This window comes from Ornithorhynchus anatinus, chromosome 1 (genome assembly GCF_004115215.2).
Source record: "Ornithorhynchus anatinus isolate Pmale09 chromosome 1, mOrnAna1.pri.v4, whole genome shotgun sequence".
Lineage (NCBI taxonomy): Eukaryota > Metazoa > Chordata > Mammalia > Monotremata > Ornithorhynchidae > Ornithorhynchus > Ornithorhynchus anatinus.
This window is the reverse complement of record NC_041728.1, coordinates 137,315,604-137,331,913: the sequence shown is the minus strand read 5'-3', so window position 1 is coordinate 137,331,913 and position 16,310 is coordinate 137,315,604. Positions and strand designations below refer to the sequence as shown.

The 16,310-nt window shown below is 42.8% G+C and overlaps 1 protein-coding gene across 2 annotated transcripts in view; it reads left to right on the top strand.

Annotated features, from left to right (window-relative positions):
* PLD1 (phospholipase D1) overlaps positions 1 to 16,310 on the top strand; it is a 198,866-nt gene that overhangs the window by 135,346 nt on the left and 47,210 nt on the right. For both annotated transcript variants that reach the window (XM_029071635.2, XM_029071647.2), the window contains 2 exons: positions 2,992 to 3,102; positions 8,899 to 8,987. In XM_029071635.2, the coding sequence (XP_028927468.1) occupies positions 2,992 to 3,102; positions 8,899 to 8,987 (200 nt within the window). The remainder of the gene's footprint in view (positions 1 to 2,991; positions 3,103 to 8,898; positions 8,988 to 16,310) is intronic.

Below are 16,310 nucleotides of genomic sequence, written 5' to 3'. Positions count from 1 at the left end.
ATCAAAAATATATCCAAATTCACAGTAACCCTTTCCATCGGAAATTCTCATCTGAATCTTTGTTTCACTTCTATTTAATTGCTTTCTCCGCTTTCCCTTTCAGCCCTAGAGATGTGATCTCCTGTAATGATCCACCGAAAAGTCAGTCAATCTAAATGCATTCCACATTTGCTATTTGGCTTTGATTCCACTATCCTCACAGGAATTCAGTTACCTTTCTTTTTCCAGTGAGCCACTCTTTCCTGATTCCTTAGAATTTTGTGTATCTCAATCTGATCTTCCTGAAAATCTTCTTTTCCACCAAGTAGATCCTGTAATTTTCAAACCCAACTTTTGATGCCCTTTCCTTTTCCCTTCGGTATCATTCTCATTTGAAAATTGTAATTATGCCCTCCTTTATTCATTCATTCAATAGTATTTATTGAGTGCTTACTAGGTGCAGAGTACTGTACTAAGCACTTGGAATGTACAATTTGGCAACAGGTAGAGACAATCCCTGCCCAATGACGGGCTCACAGTCTAAACCAGGGAGACAGACAGCAAAGCATAACAGAGCAAAACAAAAACAAGACAACATCATCAAGATAAATAGAATCAAGGAGATATACACCTTATTGACAAAATAAATAGTATAATAAAAAATATATCCAAATGAGCACAGTGCTGAGGGGAGGGGAAGGGGCAAGAGCAGAGGGTGGAGTGAGGGGGAGCAGAAGGAAAGAGGGGCTCAATCTAGGAAGGCCTCCTGGAGGAGGTGAGCTCTCAGTAGAGCTTTGAAGAAGGGAAGAGGGTTAGTTTGGCAGATGTGAGGAGGGAGGGCATTCCAGGACAGCGGTATGATGTGGGCCAGGGGTCGACGGCGGGATAGGCATGAATGGGGGATCGTGAAGAGGTGAGCAGCAGAGGAGCAGAGTGTACAGGGTGGGCAGTAGAAAGAGAGAAGGGAGGTGAGGTAGGAGGCAAGGTGATGGAAAGCTTCGAAGCCAAGAGTGAGGAGTTTTTGTTTCGTGCGAAGGTTGATAGGCAATCACTGGAGGTTTCTTAGGAGGGGAGTGACCTGCTCAGAGCACTTCTGTAGGAAGATGTTCCAGGCAGCGGAATAAAGAACAGACTGGAGTGGGGAGAGACAGGCGGAAGGGAGATCAGAGAGGAGGCTGACACAATAATCCAGTCAGGATATTATGAGAGCAATATTAGGCTCCTTTATATTATTCTCCTTTATGCATTCCATATATTATAGCATGCATTATGAGAGGCATATTTTGAAAAGCGATTTGCTCTTTTAACAGCAAACCTTTTGCATGGCTCCAAGCCCTTTCTGCTAGAAAGTGTGGCAGGGCTAGAAATACTAGATTGCAACTTAAAAAGACCTTTATCTTTGCACTTCAGCCAGAGGGATGGGGGAAACTGGGCAGCTGGATATTTTTAAATTCAAGAAAGAGCTTTTAAGATTTTCACCGGAACATTCTCCCAAATAGTGCAGTATATGAAAAACAGTTCTACTTAAGCAAGAGAGACTAATACTTTGATCCATGTTGGATTTGAAGGAATACATCCAAGAGATTAGCAAAACTATTATGCAGGTTCTTTTTCTTATTCTAGCTTGAGAGGATAAGATTTCGGGGGACTCAGATCCTGAACGCTAACCGGATTAATAAATAAAATCCTAATAATCTCATTTGGAGTCTCTTTGATTTCTGAGGAATTGGTTTAAGAGATGGGAGTTCTTCACTCGCTGTTCTGATTACATTTGCAGTGGTTGCCTCTTATACTGTATTTCAAACACGATATTCAGTTTTTCTATCATTCATTCAGCTAGTTCATCCTGATATATTTGCAGTAATTCCAACTGGATCTTCCTTTATGACATTTCATGGATTTGTCCCTTCCTCTTCATTCAAACAACTATCCTCCTGGTCTAAATTCTGGTCGTATATAGGGTAGACTATATTATTAGCTCCTTCTTGCTCTTTCTGCCTCCAACCTTTTCCCACTCCAATCTATCCTACTCTCCACTGCATCGATCACTTTCTTGAAGTGTTGCTCAACCTGTATTTCTCCACTTCTCAGAAATCTAATCCTTGTTCTAATCCTGCCTCTGCCACTTGTTTGTTGTGTGACCCTGGGCAAGTCACTTCACTTCTCTGTGCCTCAGTTCCCTCATCTGTAAAATGGGGATTAAAAGTGTGAGCCTCGTGTGGGGCAACCTGATTACCCTGTATCTATTCCAGCGTTTAGAACAGTGCTTAGCACATAGTGCTTAACAAATACCATAATTATTATTATGTGCAGAGCACTGTATTAAACACTTGGGAGAATACAGTACAAATGAATTCGCACACGCGCTCCCTGCCCACAACTAGTTTACAGTCTAGAGGAAAATGAAAAGCATCAGGCAGGCTGGATCTAAAGTGTAATCTTCACACTTACAGTGGTTTGTAATTTGAATGGAATCTTTGAGGGCAAAAAGTTACTTTGTAGCCACTTGTCTGCTGTGTGACTTAGGGCAAGTCACTTAACTTCTCTGTGCCTCAGTTACCTCATCTATAAAATGAGGATTAAAAGTGTGAGCCCCACGTGGGACAACCTGATTATTCTGTATCCACCCCAGTGCTTTGAACAGTGCTTGGCACATAGTAAGCGCTTAACAAATACCACTATTATTATTATTATTACAGTAGAAGAAAGAATAGTATGCTTTTGAAATTTTCTTTGTCTGAAAATAGCCCACTGGGGGGTAACATCAATTTGTATAATAATGTAAAAGTAATGATCTGTATGTTAGAGACCTGAATGGGTACTTATTCAACAGCCAAGCCCTCTCCCAGTAAGAAAGTCAACCAAAGCAGCCCATCCTGCTCTTTTGCTGCAGGCAAAGCCTGTGGATAAACCTGTGTCCATCTGGATTTCACCAGATATTCTGTGGCATTTATTTCCTATCATTTTGGATGAAACCATGAAATGTTTGAATCTCCCAATCTTATCTTGTAGTTGCTCCGCTCTGCTGCAGATTGGTCTGCTGGGATAAAGTACCATGAAGAATCTATCCACTTGGCGTACGTCAGTGTGATAGAGAACAGCAAGCACTTTATATATATTGAGGTAAGTTCAATAATATTCCACCGTGATGGGTCTGAGGTTTTTGTGCTCTGTTGCCCAAGAGCTTAGTACAGTGCTCTGCACCCAGTAAGCGCTCAATAAATGTGATTGGGTGAATGAAGTGCTTGTGTGTGTGCGTGCGTGTATTTGTGTGTGTGTAATCTCATTATGGGCAGGGAGTGTTATATCGTACTCTCCCAAGTGCATAATACAGTGTAAGTGTATACAGCACATAGTAAGTACTCAATAAATATGATTGTCTATAAACTGAACATCTTTCATTTTCCACTCCAGTCCAGGCAGTTCTTTACAGAACATTGCCTGGAGCCAGTTTACAAAAGGGTTTTACAAAAGAAGATTGTTTAAGAATTTGAGAATTCTTATTTAAGAAGAAAGTACTGTTATCCAAGAAAACATTATGTTGCAGCAATTAGATATTATCAAGATTTGATGTGCTGATATTTTTTTGATTAGCACTTCTCCTCACTGGTTTTGGTGGCTTGAGGCCGTTGGCGAAGATGTTAACAAAATATAAATAAACTTTGTTACAATCTTAGGTATTCAGGTTTTTGGGGTTTTTTTACTACAGAGTATTTTCTTTTCTACACTTTATCAGTGCTGCATTTTGGGTTACAGTAAACAAGGCAGCTATTAAATTCAATTATTTAATGAGATGGTGGCAATCTAAAGTACCTAAGAAGAAACACATTAAGAGCCCTTCACCAATCCAGGTATACGAAAGGAAAAGAGGAGACATGAAATCTAGACAGAGCTCAAAAGGGAACTACCTAAACCCTGCAAAGAATTGTAAAATTCTGATAATTACTATATTTGTTAAGTCCTTAATGTATGCCAAGCACAGTATTAAGCGATGGTGCTAGATGTATGAGAGTCAAAGCAGATGCAGTTAAACCTATCTGCTAAGAAATAATGCTGTAATGAAATGCAAATGAAAAGAATGCACAAGGAGATTCAAATAAAATCTGAAGCAGAAACTACAAAACAAGACAGCCCCATATTATCCTGATTAACCTTTCTCGCAAAGATTAATTAGGGGAAAGATGACTCATGAATTAGCCCAGACCAAAACTCAAAGCAGAGTAGTGCTTTCAGTCCACTCCCAGAGTCGGAGAGGGAAGAAATCTTCCTCCCTGCAAAACTTTCCATGAGAATTCTGATAATTTGGCTCCACACAGGACAGTTCTATGCTGCTGTGAAATATAATAAATTAGCCTCTTTGTCTAATGAGATAGTTTTCCCCCTTTTCTTTCCTATAATTCCCCTGCCAACTTCCAAAAGGAATTCTGTTTAGATGTTTGGCAGTCACACAGTTTTTTGAAGAAGAGGAAAAGAGGGCTTAGTCAGGGAAGGCATCTTGAGGAGATGTGCCTTTAATAAAGCTTTGTAGGGGTGGAGAGCAATTGTCTCTATGATCAGCAAGAATTGTGGGAAGGCTGGTAGGGGTTCAGTTTCTGGCTGGGGGACAGAACATCTTTGAGCACCCATTATATCAGCACATAATGCTCTGTCCCTGTCCTCTTGGAAGAGTACAATGCAATAGAGTTGGTATACGTATTTTCCCGGCCAACAGTGAGCATACACTGATGATGAAGTTCTCAGGGGCTGAAAAGGCCATTGCCCACATGGGTCCAGAGTTCCAGCCATGTTGGGCTCAGAAAAAAGTTGTCCCTTATTGTACTGTTGAACTCAATCTTGGTGCCTGGCAGTCTTCTCTCTTTTGCCTCCTTGTCTCCCTTTCCATATGAAGCTTTGGCTCAGAAAGAGCCACTTCCTTCTTAATGGCAGTGTACCATGCAGGTCTCTACTCAGCAGGTGACTTCCAGTTCTCAGCTGGGATGCAGCTTTGTCTGAGATTTTTTACATATCTGTAATTTTATTTATTCCCTTGCTCTTCACCCTTTCCCAGCCCCAAAACACTTACATACATATCTGTCATTTTATTTATTTACAATGATGTCTGTCTCCCCGGCTCTATACTCTAAGCTCATTTTAGGCAAGGAATGTCACAATTTAGTGTTGTATTGGGTTTTCCCAAGCATTTAGTGCTCTGCACATAGTAAGCGCTCAATAAATACGAATGAATGAATGAATGAATGAATGAATGAATGAATGAACGAACCATGTTCTCCTAAGAGGCCTTTCCCGATTAAGCTCACTTTTCCAGACTCCCTCTCCCTTCTCCATCAATTGTGGCTACCCAGAAGTTACAGAAACCAGTAAGACTAGGTTTCTATTTCTCTTCTGTTTTTATTGGACAGTCATCTCTGCACTCCAGACAATTTTATTACATAATGATAATAAGAAGCAGGTTGGCTTAGTGGAAAGAGCCTGGGCTTGGGAGTCAGAGGTCTTGGGATCTAATCCCGGCTCTACCACTTGTCAGCTGTGTGAATTTGGGCAAGTCACTTAACTTCTCTGTGCCTCAGTTACCTCATCTGTAAAATGGGGAGTAAGACTCTGATCCCCACAGGAGACAACCTGATTACCTTGTATCAACCCCAGCACTTAGAACAGTGCTTGGCACATAGTAAGCGCTTAACAAATACCATCATGATTATTGCTATTATAATTATTATTTTAAGAGCTTATGTGCTAGACACTGCGCTAAGTGTGGACTAAATACTTGATAAACAGATCAGACACCGTACCTGTCCCAGACAAGGCTCAGAACCTAAGATCAACCGATTGTATTTATTGAGTGCTTTCTGTGTGCAGACCACTGTACTAAGTGCTTGGGAGAGTGTAATGTAGTGGAGTTGGTAGACATGTTCCCTTCCCACAAGAAGTTTACCGTCTAGAGGAGGCAGGGAACACTAATGTATAAAGGCAAACATAGAATCTTTCAAACAGGCTGGCTACCATTTTTCCTTTATATCCCCAAGGGAAAGTGTATTTCCTCATCAGTCGTGACATCTATGTAGAATGATAATAGCCTGTTTCCTTGCCAGTGGGTGTAATTTCTGATATTCCATAGATATCAAAGTAACACTGTTTAATAATAAAAACAATCATTCAAAAATCTGAAATTATAAAGCAGTGATTCCTCAGTTGAACAAGTGTCATCATCTGGTTATCTTTTTATAAACTGTGAGCTACTCTGGGGAAGGGAACATGTCTACCAACTCTGTTGTTTTGTACAGAGGCACATAGTCCACTGCTCTGCACATAGTGAGCACTCAATAAATACTATTGATTGATGAATAGAAGTATTTTTACCTTGAGATGGCCCAGGGATAGTTTTATTTTATGGTAATTCCCCATTAGAGCCTTTAAGCAAACCCTAAAGGGGAATTACCATAAAACTTAAACTTTCTCTATATGAAAGGTTGAAGTTAAACTCCCTTCTGGGTTTAACTTGTCAGTCATCTTGAAGCCAGCAGAAGTAAAAGTCAAAGCTCATTTTAAAAATACCAACAAAAGAAAAATCTGTCCCACCAATGAAGTAAGCCCAGAGGAGGATGACACAGTGCATTTACTCAAACTCAAACCCATTTCTTCCCTCATTATCAGAAGGATCATCTCAGAGCTCCAAGAATAAGTCGAACAAAAGCACATGGAATAATATTTATAATTATCAACTTGCAAAAGATTACTGTGAGGAAGATTACTGTGAGGCTGAATGTGTTCTTAACTGGATAGATATATTTACGTGGAGTGGGGGCTAATGAGGGAACTCAAGTTTTAGTCCTTTATTCACTTTCTTGGTGCCACCAGGAGATTGAGGGGACTGCCAGGCCATCCTCAAGGGCATGGGGAACAGTCTGCTGCACTCACATCTCCTCCTGCCTCCAGGACGTCGCCTCCTGGATGTCTGCCCACCACCTAAAACTCAACACCTAAACTATACCTATACCTATACCTATACCTAAAACTATACCTATACCTACACTACACTACCTATACTACTATACTGTATACTGTACCTATACTACAGGTATACTGTACCTATACTACAGGTATACTGTACCTATACTACACCTATACCAAAAACTATATATATTTTCGTTACCCTATTTATTTTGTTAATGAATTGTACATCGCCTTGATTCTATTTAGTTGCCATTGTTTTTACGAGATGTTCTTCCCCTTGACGCTGTTTATTGCCATTGTTCTTGTCTGTCCGTCTCCCCCGATTAGACTGTAAGCCCGTCAAACGGCAGGGACTGTCTCTATCTGTTGCCGACTTGTTCATCCCAAGCGCTTAGTACAGTGCTCTGCACATAGTAAGCGCTCAATAAATACTATTGAATGAATGAATGAATCAACATGAGCAAAACTGAGCTCCTCATCTTCCCTCCCAAACCCGGTCCTCTCCCAAACTTCCTTATCACCGTGGATGGTACGACCATCCTTCCCGTCTCTCGGGCCTGCAACCTGGGTGTCATCTTTGACTCGTCTCTCTCGTTCATCCCACACATCCGATCCGTTACCAAGACCTGCCGGTCTCACCTTTATAATATCGCCAAGATCCGCCCTTTCCTCTCCACCCAAACGGCTACCTTACTGCTACGGGCTCTCGTTATATCCCGGCTAGACTACTGTGTCAGCCTTCTCTCCGATCTCCCTTCCTCCTCTCTCACCCTGTTCCAGTCTATTCTTCACTCTGCTGCCCGGCTCATCTTCCTGCAGAAACGTTCTGGGCATGTCACTCCCCTTCTTAAATACCTCCAGTGGTTGCCTGTCAACTTCCACTCAAAACAAAAACTCCTCACTCTAGGCTTCCGGGCTCTACATCACCTTGCCCCTTCCTACTTCTCCTCCCTTCTCTCTTTCTACTGCCCACCCCGCATGCTCCACTCCTCTGCCGCCCATCTCCTCACCGTCCCTCAGTCTCACCTATCCCGCCGTCGACCCCTAGGCCACATCCTCCCGAGGTCCTGGAATGCCCTCCCTCCTCACCTCCGACAATCTAATTCTCTTCCCCTCTTCAAATCCCTACTTAAAGCTCATTTCCTCCAAGAGGCCTTCCCAGACTGAGCTCCCCCCTTTTTCCATCTGCTCCCTCTACCCCCCCTTCACCTTTCCGCAGCTAAACCCTCTTCTCCCCCCTTTCCCTCTCCTCCTCCCCCCCCCCATCCCACCCCCTCAACACTGTACTTGTCCACTCAACTGTATATATCTTCATCACCCTATTTATTTTGTTTAATGAGATGTACGTCACCCTGATTCTATTTATTTGCCATTGTTTTTATGAGATGTTCTTCCCCTCGACTCTATTTATTGCCATTGTTCTTGTCTGCCTTTCTCCCCCGATTAGACTATAAGCCCGTCAAAGGGCAGGGACTGTCTCTGTCTGTTGCCAATTTGTACATTCCAAGCACTTAGTACAGTGCTCTGCACATAGTAAGCGCTCAATAAATACTATTGAATGAATGAATGAATTAATGAATGAGGGGCAGCAGGAGATATGGTGACCATCCTACTTCCTACCTTCCTTCCTTCAAGCCCCCGTCCTAGGGACAGACACTCTGGCTGCTGCACTCCCTCTCCCTCTCCTCCTTTCCTCCTCTCTCTCCTTTTTCTCCTCTCCCCTCTCCCTCCTCTCCTCCCCCTTCCTCTCCTTCTCCCTCTCTCTCTTTCCCTCTCTCCCTCTTTCCTTTTCCTTCTCCCTTGCTCCCTCCTGGTTACTTCTCCCCTGCACCACACTACATTCTTTCCTCATGGATGTAACCCTGCTGAATAAGAAGCAATCTGTATAGCAAATGATAAGGTTTTTTAAGTGTCTTCTTTGACATTTTAGCAAAAATGTTAACCAAATGATTTTCATGTTTCCTGTAGAACCAATTCTTTATTAGCTGTGCTGATGACAAAGTTGTTTTTAACAAGATTGGAGATACTATTGCACAAAGGATCCTGAAAGCACACAGGTAATTTGTTTTCAACATTTTAGTAGGATGCTGATGTGGCAGTAGTTACTCGTATCCATGGAATATGGTGGAAAATTTGAATTCTTAATACCTTTAAGAATTAATTAAATTAATATTGTATTGGTGATTTTAGTCAGGAGACCTGGGTTCTTATCCTGTCTTTGCCATTTGCCTTTTCTGTGATGTTGGACAAGTCACTACTTAACCTCTCTGTGCTTCCATTTCCCCATATGTGTAATGGAGAATAAATACCTGTTTTCCCTCCTACTTAGACTGTGAGTCTCATCTGGGCATAGGATCTTGTATGATCTGCAAATATTGTTTCTATCCCAGTATTTTGAACAGTGTTTGGTACATAGGAAGTGTTTAGGAAATGCAAGTGTTTAGGAAATGCTGTGATTGCTATCATTATTATCATTATTATTATCACCCTTTTTATTATTATCACTTTGAATTTAGGCTGCTTGTATAAACACCCTGCAAGGTTGGTTATATATTCTGGCAGGTCACAGTCATTTTTATAGACCCGGAAAATTTTCATCATCTCTTTGTACATTTTCCAGTGTCCAAGTGTTGATACATCAGACATGAGTAAAAGTACCAGGAAGCAGTGGATAATGGATGAATTTTTTATTAAAATTATATTTTAATATCAGCCCAATTCTTTCAGATCCTGGGTCTGTAGACTTTTATTTACAAAACTGAGTTTTTAGCTACTCTTTCTGGAAGATACTACATAGAGAAGCAGTGTTGTCTAGTGGCTAGAGCACAAGCCTAAGAGTCAGGAGGACCTGGGTTCTAATTCTGGCTCTGCCACTTGTCAGCTGTGTGATTTTGGACAAGTCACTTTAACTTCTCTGTGCCTCAGTTACCTCATCTGTCAAATGGGGGATTAAGACTGTGGGATATGTACTGTATCCAGTCTGACTAGCTTGTACCTATCTCTGTGCTTAGTACAGTGCCTGGCACGTAGTAAGCGCTGAACAAATACTATTAAAAAAAATATTTCTGCTCCTGGCCTACTGGATAGAGCACGGGGCCTGGGAGTCTGTGGAAAATTTGCAGTCATCCTGTTGCTTTCTAAATAGAGTTTTAGTAATTAGGAGCACACATGCCAAATTTCATAGGCAGTACTGAACTTGGAGCATATCAGCCTAAGGCAAAGTAGTCAAGCCAATATTACTTAAGCATTTTAAAATGCTGTACATCTAACTTGCTGGAATGCAGAAACACTTACTCAGTACCTTGTTTTTAACAACCAACTCCTTCAGTATAAGAGAAGCAACATTGCCTAGTGGAAAGAGTCAGAGCACTTGGTTTCTAATCCTATTTCTGCCAATTGCTTGCTGTGTGACCTTGGGCAAGTCATTTAGCTTCTCTTTGCCTCACTTTCCTCATCGATAAAATAGCGATTCAATGTCTGTTCTCTCAGACTGTGAGAGGTCCATGTGGGAGAGGGACAGTGTCCAACCTGATGAATTTGTATGTACCCCTGTTCTTACAACTGTGCTTGATACATAGTAGAAGCAGAAAGAGAAACGGTGTGGCTCAGTGGAAAGAGCACGGGCTTGGGAGTCAGAGGACGTGGCTTTTAATTCCGGCTCTTGCCCAAGGTCAAGCCACTTAACTTCTCTGTGCATCAGTTACCTCATCTGTAAAATGGAGATTAACACTGTGAGCCCAGTGTGGGACAACCTGATTACCTTGTATCCACCCCAGTGCTTAGAACAGTGCTTGGCACATAGTAAGCTCTTTACAAATGCCATAATAATAATTATTATTATTATTAACAAATACCATAATAATTGTTATTATTTTAAGCATACAGTATTGATTATCTATATTTTAAATATTGTGTTTTTTAATCATTCTTCAACAGTGGTCTTTCACGGAAGCATTGCATTTGGTTCAGCCATTATAAAATCTTTTTGGATTATTTGTGAAAGCACAGTCTCCTTGTCTTAACTCTAATATCAATGAATTAATGGTATTGATTGAGCACTTCCTGGGTGCAGAGCATTATGCTAAGTGCTTGGAAGAGTATAATACAACACTGTTGGGACACGTGCCCTGCCCACAATGAGCTTAAGGTCTAAGAGGGGGGACAGACATTAATATAAATCAATAATTGATTATATATATAAGTTAATTTATAGATGCGTACATTGTTGTGGGGTTGAGGATGGAGCAAATAACAAAAGCCCCAAAGTCACAGATCCAAGTACATAGATGACACAGAAGGGAGAAGGTGGTAGGGAAAAGAGTGTTTATCTTGGGAAGACCTCTTTGAGGAGATTCATTCAATAGTATTTCATTCATTAGTCTTTATTGAGCACTTACTATGTGCAGAGCACTGTACTAAGTGCTTAGCATGTACAATTTGGAAACAGATAGAGACAATCCCTGTCCATTGATGGTCTTACAGTCTAATCGGGGGAGACAGACAAAAACAATAGCGATAAATAGAATCAAGAGGATGTACGTCTCATTAACAAAATAATTAGGGTAATAAAAATATATGCAAATGAGCAGATGAGCACAGTGCCGAGGGGAGGGGGAAGGAGAGGGGGAGGAGCAGAGGGAAATGGGGGGAAAAGGGAGCTTAGCTGAGGGGAGGTGAAGTGGGGGGGCAGAGAGGCAGCAGAGGGAGCAGAGGGAAAAGGGGAAGCTCAGTCTGGGAAGGCCTCTTGAAGTAGGTGAGCTCTCAGTAGGGCTTTAAAGAGGGGAAGAGAATTAATTTGGCAGAGGTGAGGAGGGAGGGCGTTCCAGGACAGTGGGAGGATGTGGGCCAGGGTTCGACGGCAGGATAGGCGAGAATGGGGGATGGTGAGGAGGTGAGCGGCAGAGGAGCGGGGTGGGCAGTAGAAAGAGAGAAGGGAAGAGAGGTAGGAGGGGGCAAGGTGATGGACAGCCTTGAAGCCTAGAGTAAGAAGTTTTTGTTTCATGCAGAGGTCGATAGGCAACCACTGGAGGTTTTTAGGAAGGGGAGTGACATGCCCAGAGCGTTTCTGCAGGAAGATGAGCCAGGCAGCAGAATGAAGAATAGACTGGAGTGGGGAGAGACAGGAGGAAGGGAGATCAGAGAGAAGGCTGACACAATAATCCAGCCGGGATATAAGAATTTGAAAGTGGAGATAGTGGTGGTCTGATGTATAAGGAGCGGGAGGGAATTCCAGACTAGGGGGAGGATGTGGGAAAGGGGCTGGTGACAAGATAGGTGAGATGGGGGAATAATCAGCAAGCCAGTGCTAGATGAGGAAAGTGTGCAGGCTGCTATCGGAGAAGTGAGGTAGGAGGGGGAAAACTGATTGAGTGTTTTAAAGCCGATGGTAAGGAGTTACTGTTTGATTCATTCATTCAATCGTATTTATTGAGCGCTTACTGTGTGCAGAACAATGTACTAAGCGCTAGGAATGTACAATTCAGCAATAAAGACAATCCCTGCTCACAACGGGCTCACAGTCTAGAAGTTGGGAATCTAAAAAGCAGCATGACCTAGTAGTGGAAAGACCACAGGTGTTGGAGTCAGACCTAGTTTCTAATCCTGGTTCCCCTGCTTGTCTGCTGGTTGATCTTGGGCAAGTAATTTCACTATGCTGCGCCTCAGTTGTGTCATCTGTAAAATGGGAATTAAGACAGTGAGGCCCACATAGGACATGGATTGTGCCTAACTGGATGAGCTTGTATCTACAGCCTTTAGTATACTGCCTGCCACATAATAAGCACTTAACAAATACCATAAAAATAAATAGATAGATAGTCCTTATAAAAGTCAGGGGTTAAAGTAGATCAGATTTGCTGTTGAGGGCCATGTCCTGTTGCCTGTCTAAATGTGGAGGGAACAGGCTCTGCAGAAAATACCAGTGTAAAAGAGAGTAAAATGACACAGAAGTAGAGCAGAAAATAGGCTCTAATTGGGCAAAGAGGAATTTTAAAATTATTTAACATATAATCTGTTCCGCTCAGGAATGATTTCTGAGAATCATCCTGGACTGCTATTTGTGGGAAACAGTAACGATTTCCTGTTTCCTAGGAGACATAGCCCAGTGAATAGAACACAGCAAGATTCTGCTGCTTTTTTACGCCAAAATGTGCACAGATATAATGAAAAAGTAGGCAAAGCAAAGAGAGAAAATTGATTTGATACCCCTTGTATTAGAAAAAGACACCATTCATGGTGAAATTTTCCTACGAGTCTGTATTTGACTGAAAAAAACCAATGTAGGACTCAGTTCTGGTCAAGTGGTGCACACAAAAAGCTTGTCTCTTGTTGTCATGCTTAATGCTTGTAATAATACTAATAATAATGATAATATTTATTAAGTGCTTACCAGCTGCCAAGCTCTATACTATGGACTGGAGGGGTTACAAGCAAATCAGGTTGGACATCCTCCCTGTCCCACATGGGGCTCACAGTCTTAATCCTCATTTTGCAGATGAGGGAACTGAGGCATAGAGAAGTTAAATGACTTACCCAAGGTCATGCAACAGCCAGGTGGCAGAGCCAGATTAGAAACCTGGTCCTTCTGAATCCCAGACCTGTACTATATCAATCTGGGGTTGTTTTCTCTTTTGCCTTCTTGTCTTTCATTCCATACAAAGCTTTGGCTGGAAGAGAGCCTCTCTATTCTTCACAGCAGTAAGCCATCCTGGTCTGTCCTCAGCTATTAGATCCCACTTTTCAGCTGAGATGCAGCACTGTCTGTGGCTTTATTTTACTGCTCTCTTAAAGCATTTCTCCTGCCCTTCTTTGCGTTTTGATTTCCAAATTTCAGTTTTCCGTAAACAGCAGCTGTTCTGATATCCGCCCGTCACTCATTCTCTTCCCACTCAGCATATCCTTGTTAAGGAAAGCATACCTTTGATACTAGGAGTCTGACTCTTTTCCAGACTTCATTTTCGTTATCGGGTCTCTACGTTTGATTTTGAGTGTGACCAGAAAATTACCCTGATGGAATGGATCCAGATGCCAGTGGTGGCATCTGTATGTGGCAGTGGTGGTGTCCTTGTGTGGTGGCGGTGTGTGTGTGTGTTGGTGGTGGCAGTGGTGTCTGTTTGTGGTCTTGGTGGGGTCCGTGTGTGGTGATGGCGGTGTCCATTTGTGGGGGCGGTGGTTGTGTCTGTGTGTGGTGGAGCTAACGTCCATGTGTGGTGGCGGTGGTGTCCATGTGTGGCGATGGTGGTGTCCATTTGTGGGGATGGTGGTGTCTCTGTGTGGCGGCGGGAGTGTCTGTGTGTGGTGGCGATGATGTCCGTGTGTGGTGACGGTGATGTCTGTGTGTGGTGGAGGTGGTGTTCGTGTGTGGCGATGGTGGTGTTCATGGGGGGGGGGTGTTGTCTGTGTGTGGCGGCAGTGGTGTCTGTGTATGGTGGCGGTGATGCCTGTGTGTGGTGGTGGTGGTGTCCGTGTGTGGCCACAGTGGTGTCCGTGTGTGACGGTGGTGGTGTCCATATGTGGTGGCAGTGATGTCCGTGCGTGGTGGCAGTGGCGGTGTCCATGTTTGGTGGCAGTGGTGTCTGCGTGTGGAGGTGGTGTTGGTTCGTGGTGGAGGTGGTGGTGTCTGTGTGTGGCGATATGGTGTCCATTTGTGGGGGCGGCGGTGGCGTCCTTGTCTGTTGGCAGTGGTATCCATGTGTGGCGGAGGTGATGGTCGTGTGGCGATGGTGGTGTCCATTTGTAGGCGTGGTGGTTATGCCCTTGTGTGATGGCGGTGGTGTCTGCCTGTGGTGGAGGTGATGGTGTCCATGTGTGGCGCTGGTGGTGTCCATTTGTGGGGGCGGTGGTGGCGTCCAGTTGTGGCGGTGGTGGTGACTATGTGTGGTGATGTCCTTGTGTGACGGTGGTGGTGGGGGCGGCAGTGGTGTTCGTGTGTGGTCCAGGTCTCCCAACCGTAGAGGCGGTTGGACGACACTCCAGCTCTGTGGATTTTTAGTACGCTCTGGATTCTGAGTTCACGCTGATGGTTGACAGTCTTCCATGGGATGTGCCGGCCTTCTTCATTTGGTTTTCTGCATCCTTGTCTTGAATTGCACCTTCGGTCAATGTGCTGTGTGAGTAATGGAATTTTGTCACAGACTATAGCTCTGCCAAAATGAATTCTTGTTTTAATGGTATCTGTTAAGCACTTACCATGTGCCAAGAACTGTACTAAGTGCTGGCGTAGATACAAGCTAATCAGGTTGGACACAATCCATGCCCTACGAGGGGCTCGCAGTCTTAATCCCCATTTTACAGATGAGTTAACTGAGGCACAGAGAAGTGAAGTGACTTGCCCAAGGTCACACAGCAGACAAGTGGCAGAGTTGGAATTTGAACCCAAGTCCTTCTGACTCCCAAGCCTGTGCTCTATCCGCTCTTTCATTTTTCCCTCCCTCTTCCTCGCTAAGCCCTGTCCCAGCTTCATCCCTGAGCTCAAATTGGTAGCCCAATTACCATCCAAATTCTAGGGGAAGATACTGATTTTGGGATCGAAGCCTCCCGGAGGATTTTGCTTTGAGGTTTATAAATGCAGGGAGAGGAGGAGCATTTTTGAACACAGTCCTTTGACAAATAATGACTTATGCTTTCTTTTGTATCCTGTAATTATTCTAGCCTATAATTTGTACCCACTGTTTATGTATAGAGTGGAGCGGATATGCTGAGCATGTGGTAGGCACATTATCTTCAAGGATTTAGAAGCGATTTTAATTTGTTCTCTCCAAAGATAGTAGTGAGGTTTTACTGCTTTCCGGAAAATTAGTTCCTCCTTTTCTGTTGTTGAATACTTTCTCTGTCATAAACATCTTTGAAATAGACACTAAGTAAAGATGATAAAGGCTTAATCAAATGATTTCAAATGATCCGGATGAATATTGTTCAAAAGTAGTTCTTTAGTAACAAAGTAAACCAAAAACTTTCAATTGCAGTGCAGATTGGGTCCTATTTTCATTTTAGGACTGTCCAAAAAAAATACCTAAAGTTCTCATTGACATGTTAAATCCCTTATCAGCAGAAAGTATATATTCTAAATCCTACTCATGATTTAATGAAAATAGTTGAGAGTTAAAACTCAACTATTTTCTGAAAGGTGGGAACCCCTTCTTTTGGATTAACCTTTCTCAGGGTGAGTAAGGTAGAAATCTTCTTATTGCAGATTAAGCTGGCATGCTTGGTTAAATCCTAAGAATGTTCTAAGAGTTAGGAAGAGGAAGAAAATTAGAGAAGTGTGTTTTGGTAAGACCGGGCTGTGTGTAGCAAGTGACACAACAAGAAAACAAACTAAATCATTTGAAAATAAATAGCCCCATTTGATATGGAATTTTAGGATGTGATGAACTTCCCCG